Below are 13,430 nucleotides of genomic sequence, written 5' to 3'. Positions count from 1 at the left end.
AGCGTCACCACGGATGAATTGAGCTTAATTTATTAAGGCGTTTATTCAATTGATGGTGGATCATACATGAGGCGGGGGATTTGGGGAGGATGCCGCGCTTACCTTTTCGGCCCCGACGATGTCTTCTCCCTGCAAATTATTATCTCAACCCGAGACGGAGGTAAAATGTACAAACAAGGAATATTTATTGACGGAACCGAGAACAAGGAAAAGCGACGGAAGAAACTAAATTCTAAATTGGGACATCCCTCCACCAGACTTCAGATACAAAGCAATGGGCGAGGATATATAAAATAAATGTCTCGTCGCGTTGTGGAATGTGGTGCGTCTTATCTCAATCAGTAGTCTGCAGTTGTCAAGGATGGTCCGGCTCTGAGTGCAGTCGTCCGACCACGGCTCCGGTCAGCGGGAAGTAGGCCTCATTCCGCCCCCGTTCACGCTCCACCAGGCCCATGGACGCCGCTGCATGCCAAGCCTCGTGTCCCAACGCGATCGTTTGCGAGGTTCGTGCGTGAATCCGGGTAAGAGAATCATCGGCACGCCAACGTCCTTCCAACGTCCAACGAGCGAGGGTCAAAATGGGACGAGGTCCAACACAAGAGAGGGTCCAGTGCAAAGGGACAGTCAAGGGAAGACAAGATGCAAAGGGAAAAGAGAAGCGGATGCGAAGACAGGCAGAGGTGAAGAGAGAAAATGTCGGGCAGCGAGTCGTTTTACTGGACGTCTTCTGATGTCACTATCTCTCCCAATCAGTGCGTAGCTTCTAACCTTCCCGAATCTTCTCACCGCGTTGGTGTCCTCTCATTGGCCGAGCGCTTTTTGCCCTTCATGTCATGCCATCCGTCGGTGCCCAATCACGAGCTCTTCCTTACCCTGCCAATTGGCACTCTGCTCTTTGTTGCTCGCCCCTCCCCTGGCCAATCATTGATTCTCCTGGGTGTGGCTCTCAGCCTGCTTGTTCGATGTTTGATGCCCATGCCGGCGTTGTACGCGGCCGCTTCCGTCTGCTCTTCCAAAGTCATTGTGGCGGCGGGGAAATTATTTAATGTGTGGTGCGCTAATGGGTCTAGCTAATGTCTATGGGGTGTATTGCCATAAGGGACACCGGGATGTTCACAGAGGGAACGGCACAAAATGGAGTTAGCATATTTTCTACAACGACTTACTCCTCAGTCACATTTGCTCTACGGCTAGGATACGGCGGCCATACCCCCCCTAAATTGACAGAAACGTGCGGCGGCTGCAGAGTTTCTGAGGTGGCCTCAGGGTGGCCCTAGGGCGTATGGCTATCTTTTACAGGCCGTAGGGGTCGCCGTGGAATTATAGCGCGGAGTTATAACTTTTTTCATTTCTAGGTTGGCCATAGCAATTCGACAAGCCTGTATGTATAACTGTACATATGTATAACTGTAAGTGCTGTTATACATATGAAAAAGAACTGGTATATATACCCACTCGTTACCGTCCGTCTGGCCGCACGTTCGCCTTAGGGCCCCCCTGCGGTCGCCTTGCGGGCACCTTGAGGCTACCTTGCGTCTGCCTTGAAAATTCTATGGTCACCGCAGGACGCCCTAAGGTCACCGTGCGACATAAAATCAAAGACCGTACGGCACCCCCACGTTTTCGGTCTCCACAATTTCTAAATACCCCGTGCGGCTACCCGAAAAATAAAAACATATGTGACTGCTACATTGTGTGACCGTGGAAATACTGCGGCCGCCCTATAATTGCTAGTGGCCGTAGATTTTTTAGACCCTACGGCCACCGAGCCAAATGTGACTGAAGCATTAACATGCCCTGATATATATATATATATATATACATATATATATATATATATATATATATATATTGTTACGGACCGCGGATAAGATGTTAATTTGCCGAGCGGATGGCGCCGCGACCCGAACTGTTTTTACAATGACTAGACCCGATCCCTTAAACGTGGGCCAAATCGTGCCACAGATATTCAATGGGGAAAAGACAAAGGCAACATGGATGTGAAGAAGAGGAAGACAGAAGTAGGGAATAGTAATATAATTTATTTGCTATTTACAACCAAAAGTAACCAAGGAGAAGGAAGGATAATAAAATAATTTACAGAAGAAATCAGAGACACAGTGAAAATCGCTAGCTTATCTAAAGAGGCTTAATTAATACCCTGGACAGAACAAACAAAGACGGATTCACACGGGGAATTGCAGAGTGGATTGGCTGGAAGGAGGTGGGTGGCTGGAGGGGGAGGAAGGCACGGAGCTTGATCCCGCACGGGACGTCGGGCTGGACTTCGACGGCCGCCGATGCCACCGATCCTGTCGTGTGCGCGGGGTAACGGGTCGGAGCTGCTTGGTGGAGCCAACGCTGCTGGTGGGGGGTCTGGTGTGACGGGTTCTCTCTCCCTCTCTCACAAACTCCAGGACTCTCTTCAGGCTTGTCTGTCTTCTGATCTCCTCCCTCCTCCACTCTTCTGGGGGTGTCTTCCTCGGGTTATATAAGCCCCACCCTTGACCCTTTTGCGAACCTCCCCCAAACGTTCTCTCTCCGCCCTCTAAAGCCAACCCCTCATTCTGGGATGGTCGGCAAGGGCTGGTTCACTCCTCCCCTCTATGACGAGGTGGAGACACGCCCTTCTTCCCCGACCTTACCTCGTGGCCAATGGTGGTTTTGGGGCGATTCGAGCTAGCCCCAGCCAAAGGGCAGCAATGGCGAACAAAGAAAACCGCCCAAATGCAGTTGGCAATTGCAGCAAACCTGGCAAACCTGGCACTTTGAAGATGCCATGTCGGAGGGATCTACTTTATTTAATGCAGTGCAATGGAGTGTCAAATTAATGGAAGACAAGGCCTTACACTAATACACATAATAAGGATATAACTACTGAACAGGGAGATATGGTGTCCTACATGTATGCTTTATGGAATTAACTACGGGAACGCCCTTTGACCTTTATACAACAACAATTGCAGGAAGGAGGGTGACATTTTACAACAATTCATTACACAACAATAAAAAACAACATTCTCATATCCACAACAATATATATATATATATATATACTAGTTTGGCTCGGCTCGCTACGCTCGCCTCACCACGCGTTGTTACAGAGGGACGGGCTTGTTTTAGCCGAAGATAATGACTGTACCTGACCTTCTGTTTTGTCCTGATTTACACCAATCATAATACAAAATTATCTTGCACAAATTTATTTGTAGGGTTTGTGATACTCCATTTTCTAAGCAATTTAGGTTGAAAAAATATTTAAAAAACAAAATAAAAAAACCCTCAGCACAAAAATACAGGAGGGGTAGGTGCAGACTGGAAGTTTGGGACAATTACACCTCACCACCACGTAATTCAAAACACCTCACCACCACGTAATTCAAAACACCTCACCACCACGTAATTCAAAACACCTCACCACCACGTAATTCAAAACACCTCACCACCACGTAATTCAAAACACCTCACCACCACGTAATTCAAAACACCTCACCACCACGTAATTCAAAACACCTCCCCACCACGTAATTCAAAACACCTCCCCACCACGTTATTAAAAACACTTCACAACCACGGAAACAAAAGTCTACGGGAGTAGTTCAGTGACAACACAGACACTGCCCAGATATGTAAATATAGAGATAAATGACTGTACCTAAGTTGCTGATTTGTTATGGTTTACATCAATCATAATACAAACAATTGTATTGCACAAATGCATTTGTAATATACGTGATATTACATTTTATAAACAATTGAAGTTGCGCTCGCCTCACCAAGCTAGTGTATACTGTATATATATATATATATATATATATATATATATATATATATATATATATATATATATATATATATATATATATATGCACAGATATACATATAGATACATACATATAGATATTTTTACGTACATATAGTACATATATACGTACATTTAAATACGTACATATAGATACTTTATTATTGTGTCAATTGACTTGATATGAAACCACATAAAGGAAAGATATTGCACTGGTTAATGTAAAGTATCCATATTTTCCATATTGAATGTGCAGTCAGGTGTGCTGAGACAATCAATTTAAATCCCATGATAAGTGTCCGACTGGCATACTCTTCAATCCCCCTCTCAGAGCTTGCCGGCAAGGCAAGCGCCCTCCGCCGCCAATTTGAACGGATGGAGCAGACCAAACCCAGCGAGGATCAGGATCACATGAGATTCAAGGAGGAGAGGGATCAGAGGCGTTTACAGTTACAGGCCGAAAAAAAGAGTGCATCTCCCATGGTAAACATATCCTCACCTCACACATGTTATAACTGAGGTAAACGTGTTCCCAAAGCTTTGAAGAACATCATGACCAAATATAAATCTCTTGTGCACCTCCCACCAAATATCCTGGTGATGTTCTTCGTAAAATAAAAACAGCAATTAACTTAGAAATCCCATTGAACTCAATTGTGCTCTCATTTCCAGGTTCCACTCACTCTCAGTCTGCAAGAGGCACAAAAGGCCGAAACACGGATCGAAAGGCCTGAGGAGGCTCACCATCCAGTACAGGATCAGGAGGCAGCGAAGCACTCCGACAATGACTGGGATGAGGATGCAACGTCGACCTACACTCTCCCAGAAGACATGACATACCAGGGCCACGCCCAGGAAAAGGATGCAGTTGCCATGACACCAAGCGGTTATCAAGAAGATGATATCTACGAAGAAACTGATTCATTGAGGCACGACACCGTCCACGCAGGACAAGGTAGATTTGTAGACAAACTTGTAACAACTCAATGTGAGGTTAACAAGGTTGAAGCATATGATCATACATCTTGGTCTACAAATCAAGAGGAACCCTAACCCTAACCCTAACAACCCAACCCTAACCCTAACCCTAACAACCGAACCCTAACCCTAACCCTAATCCTAACCCTAACAACCCAACCCTAACCCTAACCCTAACAACCCAACCCTAACCCTAACCCTAACCCTAACAACCCAACCCTAACCCTAACCCTAACAACCCAACCCTAACCCTAACCCTAACAACCCAACCCTAACCCTAACCCTAACAACCCAACCCTAACCCTAACCCTAACAACCCAACCCTAACCCTAACAACCCAACCCTAACCCTAACCCTAACAACCCAATCCTAACCCTAACCCTAACAACCCTAACCCGAACCAGTGGGATACGCAGGGGCTCCTGAATACACGATTGGAGGTGGAGAGCAAGAGAACACGGAAAAGGTTGAAATCTACGCAGACCCCGATGAGACATATGATCCTCAGGAGGAATCGATGGATGATAGCTATGAAGAGGTTGAGGAATCCCATGTTGGAGGTGAGAGCTACAAGACAAACATCCCCCATTGTGTTCTGCTTGCTATGTATGAGGTTAAAGGTCACCACCGAAAGAATTATGGGAATGAAAAGTGTGATAAAGGCGGAATGCACAAACCACCTCGTAAATGAGATAAGAGGGTTTCTTTGGATGCAGCGCGAATGGCCCATGTAGTTCCAGATTTTAGAATCCATTCTGTAGCCAAACATTTCGGTTTGTTACCTCCACCACCAAAGTTGGATGGAGGTTATGTTTCCACCCTTATCTGTTTGTTACTTGCAAAATCGAAGATTTTTCAAATATATTGGTCGGTTGCGTTTGTGGTTCTCTCTGTTTGTCTGTCCGCTCACTTATACTTGCCTACAGGTCACAATTTTAAACCGATCTTCACGAAACTTTACACAATGGTAGAGTTCGTGGTCCGACAAAATCCTATATATTTTTGGGGTCAAAAGGTCAACGTAGGCCAAATGTCAACCACTTTTTCAAATTTCTAAAATCCTAAATTTTCATCCGATTGACTTTTTTTTTTTTTTTTTTTTGTATACAAGATCGAGGCTCGTGAAAGAGCTAACATTAATCACACAAAAAGACAAACCGACACACAAAACACAAAAAACAAGGGGAGCGGCAGACAAGATGGGGAGAGAGGGGGAAGGACACAAAAGAGAGGGGGAAGAAGGGGAAGGACACAAACACAACATTTGAGAGCAGGGACATCGGGAGGACTTGGGGGGAGGTGGGAGAGGATTAAAACATATGAACACTGCAAGGACTCTGGGGTGAATTACCGGGGGTAGAAAAGATCAAGGTTTTCGATGGGGATGATGGTGGTGGTGAACAGCTGTTTTAAAGACCTGGAGGGAGGAGTGGGATTGAAGGGAGTGGGGGAGTTTGTTCCAGAGGCGGGAGAAAAGGGGAATGAAAGAGTGAAGGTGAGCAGAGAGCCTAGACTTTGGCAGTTTAACCATAAGAGGGTTGCAGGCAGATCTTGTGCGACCTGAAGGAATATTGGGGGGACAGAGCACAGAGAGAGCTGGGGGAGCAAGGCCGGAGAGGAGTCGGTAGAAGACAGAAAGACCACCAACCTGCCTGCGGTGAGTGAGTGAAAGGCCCTCGGCGTTGACTACATCGCAGGAGATTCCAATGATTCTGAAAGCTTTGGCCTCAACAGCGTGAAGCCGAGCAAGGTGTGAGGCAGGAGCACCAGCCCAGAGGGGGGAACAGTATTCCATTGAGCTGCAGATGAAAGCCTTGTATGTGGTGAGGAGCTCAGGTGTGCCAAGGAAGGACTTCGCACGACGGAGGATGCCCAGTCGGCGACTGGCTTTGGAGGCCAGCTTGGAAATGTGGTTTTCCCAAGAAAGATCATGGCAGATAGTGAGACCCAAAAGCTTGAGCGACAGAACTTCTTGGAGAGGATTGTTGAGAAAGTAGATGGGAGGGTTGTCCAGTCGGTCCTTTCGGAGAGACATTGTAAGAGTGTGAGATTTGTCAGGATTGAAAGACATGTTCCACTTGTTTGACCAGTCTGTGATTTTGTCCAGGTCTGCAGAGAGTGAGGAGGCTGCAGACTGCCGATCTGAGGGATGAGGAATGGAGCGACAGAGAGTAGAGTCGTCAGCAAAGAGATAGAGAGGCTTTTCAAGAGAGTCAGAGAGATCATTGATGAAGACCAGAAAAAGCACAGGGCCCAGAACACTACCTTGGGGAACTCCAGCCTGAACAGGAAGAGGAGATGAGAGAAACCCATTCAGGGCCACACGTTGACTACGACCAGAGAGGAAGTCCGCCAGCCATGCGTGGAGATTTCCATGGATACCAAAGGAGGAGAGTTTGGAGAGCAGAGCAGGGTGCCAGACCGTATCGAAGGCACGTGAAATGTCAAGGGAGACAGCTCTAATTTCCTGTTTGGCGTTGAGGACCTCCATCCATTGTTGAGAAAGCAGAAGCAGCATGTCCAGAGTAGAGTGACCAGGTCTGAAACCAAATTGATGATCAGAGATCAAGCCATTGGAGAAGAGGAAAGATTTAATATCTGAAGCAATGATGGATTCCATGACTTTGCTGATAATTGGGAGAAGGCTGATTGGTCTGTAGTTGCTGGGATCTGTTTTTGCACCTTTTTTGTGCAAAGCGGTGATGTTGGCTGATTTCCAAGCAGATGGCAGATGACCTTGAGCAAAAGAGAGGGTGAAGAGAACAGAAAGAGGGAGTGAAAGAGCAGAAGAACATGATTTTAGGACCCGTGGGCTGATGCCGTCAGGACCAGTTGCAGAATCAGAGTCGAGGGTTGACTTTTCACCTTGTCAGGAGGAAAGGACACAGAGTCCAGGAGCAGCTGGGTACGACTGGGTACGGTGGGTACAGAGAGGGATGGGTTTGGGACACAAGATTTAGAGGCAAACACAGAGTTGAGGCATTCAGCTTTTTCACGTGCGGAGTCAGCCGTTAAGCCGTTTGAGGTGAGGGAGGGGATGGAGGGGGAACAAACACCAGAAACAGATTTGACCAGACGCCACCAGGATTAGGAAGAGGGAGACAGATAAGAGAGTTCGGTCTTGAGAATGGTGAGATATTGTTTCCTGGCTCTCCTGAGGGTGGACACACACTTGTTTCGGGCTTTGTGAAAGGAAATGAGATTTCCTTCCGTTGGATTTGCTTTCCAGGAGACGAAAGCAAGTTGTTTCAGGGCAACAGCCTCACCACAAGATTCCGTGTACCATGGACGGGAGGAAGGGTATGACAACTGAAGACGAGATGGTATAAATCTGTGCATGAGAGAGAGCAATTTACTTTGAAAGAATTCCCAGGATGAGTTGATGTCAGAGGCGGTAGAGATGGGAGACCAGTCCAGATGATTGATGGCTGCTTGAAGACCGTGCCAGTTGGCCTGAGTGAAATGCCAGACTCGTCGACGCTGAGGAGGCTCTCTGAGAATGGTCAGAGAGATGTCCACTTTGACAAGCACATGATCAGATGAGCCGATTGGAGCAGAAGAAGAGCAGCAGACATTTTCAGGGAAGTTTGTCATAACCAAATCCAGAAGAGAAGATGCTCCGTTGACTGAGATCCGGGTCGGGAAATTGACAGATTGTGTCAGTCCCAGTGAGTCGCAGAAGTCCTTTGCTGAAGAGCCATGGCTGGTGAGAGAGGTACCCACACCCAGCCAACTGGCATGGTGACAATTGAAATCACCACATATGAGGAAGAGAGAGTTGGGATGGGTAGATAGAAGTTGGTCCATATTATCAGACAGTGAGATGTAGATGGAGTCATCGCTGATTGGTGGACGGTACAACACACATATGAACAAAAGGTGGGAGCGAAGGGGAAGCCGTAGCCAAAGGTATTCCTGGGGGTGAGGTGGAGAGAGGGCAGTGGAGGGCGAGTGAGGAAGCGAGTTTTTTATAAAGATAGCAACCCCACCTCCAGGACGAGGCTCAGGTCTATCATACCGGAGGAGGGAGTAACCTGGGAGAGATACCAAGGCATCAGAGACATCATGAAGGAGGAAAGTTTCTGTTAAGCAGATCACATCTGGTTTGTCAGAAGCAACCTGTATGGAGAGGTCAGTCAAGTTTGAGCGAAGGCCCCGGATGTTTGAGGTCCATACCGTTAATGAAGAGGAAGGGGGAGCATTGGGTCCAGAACAGGGGGGGGGGGGGAGGGGCAGGGTAAGACGTGGAAGAGGAGGAAGAGGTAGGGAGAGCTGTTGAAGGTGTGTCAGAGATTTCAGAATAGCTTGGAGAAAGGGAAGAATGGGGCAGACAAAAGGTTTGATGGAGATTGGGTGAGGCACAGTGAGGTGTTATTTGAGGAGGGGGAAGAGCAAGGCAGAAGGTTTGGGGAGATGAAGGTGAAAGTTGGAAGGAGGAAGAAGCAGGGAGGATGCTTTGAGGAGGAGGGGTGAGAGGGGAGTCTAGGAGGGGAGGAGCGAGGGAGAGTCTCGGAGGGGATGGGTGTGGGAGGAGTTTAGGAGGGAGGGGAAGGAAGGGGCAAGGGGGGAGATTTGAAAGGGATGGGTGATGGGGAGGATTTGGAGGGGAGGGGTGAGATTGGATTTTGAAAAGTGTACGATTCATGGGAAACGAACATTTTTTGCAAAATGAGTTTGAGACCTTCGAGTCAAAAATACGTTTGAGGACACTGGAGGAGGGATGGAGTTCTGGATAGTTTATGGAATGTAGAAAGGAGGAACTGTAAGAGATGGTATAATATATATTTTTTGGAATGAATAGATTTGGTGAGCAAGACGAAAGCATCCTTTTGTAGGAAAAGTAGAAAAGGGTGTTATAATATATGAGAGAAAATAGTTGTTCAGGGGAGAGATTATACATTTCTAACCACGTGATCGCGAACGAAGAACGAACGAACAAAAAGAACAACAAATAAACGAATAAGACCTGGGAGGGAAATATTTTTTTGGGGGTTTTTTTTTTTTTTTTTGTGAGTACAAATATTAAACAAGGAGGTACGGGGTGAACGACTGGTACGAAACAGAGAACGAAAATAATTTCAGCGCATTCGACGAATCGCCGAGAGAAAAACAAACCACAAGGTCGGAGACGGTACGGTAGTCTAAGCCTATGAGTACTAGGCCGCAGAATACTCGATACCATTAACCGACGATTGTGTATACATGAACGAAAAATTAGCACCGAAAATTTTCCAAAAGATACGCTGTAGGTACATACACCGAAAGATAGATACAGTCTCGACAAAAACACAATTGAGAAATATCACTTAGCTTCGAAAGCGTGAGCGCATGGAGCAGCTTCGAAAAGACGTGACCTCGCCGTGATCTCTTGAAACTTGAAATTTGAATAGGATATACATATCGGCAAACTGAATTCAACCACCAAGTATTTTTGATATCAACATAGGCCAAAAGGTCAACATAGGCCAAAGGTCAACCACTTTTTTCAAATTTCTAAAATCCTTAATTTTCATCCGATTTTGAAATTTGAAGAGGATATACTTTCCGGCGAATTGGATTCAACCACCAACTATTTTTGAGATCAGCATCGGCCAAAAGGTCACATAGGCCAAAGGTCAACCACTTTTTTTTCAAATGTCTAAAATCCTCAATTTTCATCCGATTGACTTGAACTTTGAATGGGATTTACATATCAGCATATTTATATATCAGCATTTACATATTTACATATCGAATTTGCCCGTCCTGGGAGGCGCCAGGTGCCAGTAATCACTCGTTCTCAGTGCAAAAACGAGTTTTGGCTGCATACGTGTTTGCCCGTCCTGGGAGACTGTATGTGCCAGTTATCAATTGTTCTAATTGTAAAAACGAGTTTCTGCCATGTATGAATTTGCCCGACTTGCGAGACGTCATGTGCCACTTATCACTTGTTCTAAGTGTGGTGCATACCTCTACCCAGGGTGTGTGATGTGGGATGTCATGAACACTACTGCAGTTGGAAGGATGCTTGGGGCAAATGCCATGTGCCAGGTATCGCTCTTTTTAAGTGCAAGAACGAGTATCGGCCAAATACGAGTTTGCCCATCCTGGGAGATGCCATGTGCCAGTTATCACTTGTTTTAAGTGCAAAAACGAGTTCCGGCCATGTCGGAGTTTGCCCACCCTGGGAGATGCCATGTGCCGGTTATCACTCGTTCTAAGTTGGAAAAAAAAAAATTCAGCCACATACGATTTCCCCTGTACTGGGAGATGCCATGTGCTATGTATCACTCGGTGCGAGCCAACTCTTCTGTTTTTTTTAAAGGGTTTTTTTTATTTGATCCAATATGGCTGCCAGACCATGTGAGCGGTGCCATCAAATTTACATTCTCCAATATAATTAAATTGATAGACGTGGGAAAATTACGTGCCCAGACCAGGAATCAAGCCAGGTCCTCTGGTGTACCGCACCAGTGCTCTGCCATCTGAGCTATCTGGGTAGACCCTCTTGTGTTCAGACCGTTGTAGTGCTCCTATGGTTGGCAGCGAGTGCTTCAAAACAAGGGAAAGTTGTTGATGTTGTTGCTAGCCTCAACAGGTGGGTTAGGATGTGGCCAGGGGGATTGCTAGGTTTGTTGCATGATGATTTTACCATATATTTCCTCGTAGGCCCTTTAGCTTTTGTAGGCCTTGTGCACAATGTGGAATGCACAAACCACCTCAGTATTACAGAGATGGTCTAGTAAAATGCGGTCCACCAGCAAACCTCCTCCTCCTGAAACTGACAAAATCCAAAATCACTGCTCACCTCCACTCATTTGTTCTTATTTTTCCCCACCTGTGGAACCATGCAGCAGTTCACTATGAGTACTGCCAAAAATGGGGGACTGTGGGATTTCCTTCTACCCCAGTGGAATTTTTCCCTCCACGTCTGGAAAACAGCTGTTCATCACCATCTCAACTCCCCCCCCCCCCCCCCATTCAGAGCCATGATCTTTTCTTCACCCGTTAAACCACCCAAAATATCGCTTATGTATCCATCTTGTCCACCCCTCGCGTTCTCCTCCACCCCTCATCGTAACCTGCATCCATTATTTGTCTGTCTCCGTCTATTTGTCCCTCGTCCCTGCTGATAGAATTTCCCCATCTCTTTCTGCTGTTACTTTTGTTACGTTGCGTCCTCATGTGTTCTGTCCCAGGATTTTTGAGCTCTTCCATGAGCTTTGACTATGTGCAAATAATGCACAATAAAATAATTTAATAAATGCACAATAATAATAAATGCACAATAAAATAATAAATGCACAATGCACAATAAATGCACAATGCACAATAAATAATAAATGCACAATAAAAAATGCACAAAAAAAAAAAATTTATTTGAAAAAATCAAATAAATACAAATGGTAAAAATGGCTTTTTCTACTGAATAACGTGTGTGTTGTGTGTGTGTACCTTTCAGGAGGAGGTTTAACCGCCACAGCAATCTACGATTACGATGCTGGTGAGTTCCACAACGAGCCCAAGGACATCTTTAGTTTCAACAATTTGGTTGGAAACCTTCATATCAATGGCTCATTGTTTGGTTTATTGTCAATTTCTTTATTTGTTTGCCTCTTACTTTATTTATTTATTTAATTTTTATTTCCCCTTTTGCTCTCACCTGGATCGAGCAAAGTTTATATTTGCAAAGCTTCCCACATTGTTAATTAATGATCTAACACATCCACGTCTGAATTAGATTGAACTGAGTTGTTTTTAATTTTGATGTTATACCTTTGTCTCTTTTCCTTGCTTTTCCCCTTCCATGTCTTCTCCCCATCTCAACTCACCTACTTTTTGGGCCTGCCCCTCACTTCTCTCCTCCGACACACTTCTCCACCCCTGAACTTCTCCCTTTTAGCTGAAGAAGGTGAGATCTTCATCAGAGAGAATGATATAATCACAGATGTGCAGACGAGGAGCGATGGTTGGTGGTGGGGTATCTGCAGAGGTTGTGAGGGTCTCTTCCCTGGAAACTACGTTGAGCTGATACAGTAACCTGAGCGCGTGCGGATCGTGTCTGCGACTTGGACACAGTCTGAAGAAAGGAAGAGTTCCGCTGCTTCGCCGCGACACGTTGGTCCATTTAAAAATGGTCTTCCTGGTCGCTTTTGATTCTTCTTGAAAAAACCAAAACACCAATGATTGCTTTTGCTGTTCCAAGTTACTTTGGTATAAAGAGATGTTTTTGTTTTTAACACCTTGTACCTGAGACGGCAGACTGGGACACACCGGGCAGACAGAATGCAGGGACAGGAAGAATTCCCTTGCACATTTGTCTCATGTATATCTCAAGGTATTTCACAATGGCATCACTTTTGATGATTTTTGATGCTGCGTAATCAAAGGTATTGCAATAAACGTGATTTCATCAATATTTTGTGAACCAATGAAATGGACACATGAGCTCCTGGTCCTAATTGGCCTAAACATTTTTTTTTTAAATCCTCAAATTTTTTTCCCCAGAAAACACAGGTAATGTGTATCTTGTAAACCCCTTATTACTGTGAAGGGTAAGCATCCCAGGTGTTGGGTTGACTTCCCAGTAAGCTAGTAATTTTGCTGACCTTGGGGAGGATGACACACCGAGTCAACCCAACACCTGGGATTTATTTAGCGGAATGACGAG

At 45.7% G+C, this 13,430-nt stretch overlaps 1 protein-coding gene across 16 annotated transcripts in view; it reads left to right on the top strand.

Moving 5' to 3' along the window:
* LOC137432285 (hematopoietic lineage cell-specific protein) overlaps positions 1-13,176 on the top strand; it is a 96,577-nt gene extending 83,401 nt beyond the window's left edge. For 10 of the 16 annotated variants that reach the window (XM_068124093.2, XM_068124089.2, XM_068124094.2 and 7 more), the window contains 5 exons: positions 4,134-4,285; positions 4,475-4,757; positions 5,185-5,340; positions 12,222-12,263; positions 12,663-13,176. In XM_068124093.2, coding sequence (XP_067980194.2) covers positions 4,134-4,285; positions 4,475-4,757; positions 5,185-5,340; positions 12,222-12,263; positions 12,663-12,799 — 770 coding nt within the window. In that variant the 3' untranslated portion in view covers positions 12,800-13,176. The remainder of the gene's footprint in view (positions 1-4,133; positions 4,286-4,474; positions 4,758-5,184; positions 5,341-12,221; positions 12,264-12,662) is intronic. The other 6 variants (XM_068124091.2, XM_078782992.1, XM_078782999.1 and 3 more) reach the window with 1 other exon arrangement.
* Positions 13,177-13,430: the final 254 nt, after the last annotated feature.

Source organism: Myxine glutinosa, chromosome 8, assembly GCF_964187855.1.
Source record: "Myxine glutinosa chromosome 8, kmMyxGlut1.1, whole genome shotgun sequence".
NCBI lineage: Eukaryota > Metazoa > Chordata > Myxini > Myxiniformes > Myxinidae > Myxine > Myxine glutinosa.
The sequence above is the reverse complement of the archived record's forward strand: the minus strand, read 5'-3'. Positions and strand labels throughout refer to the sequence as shown.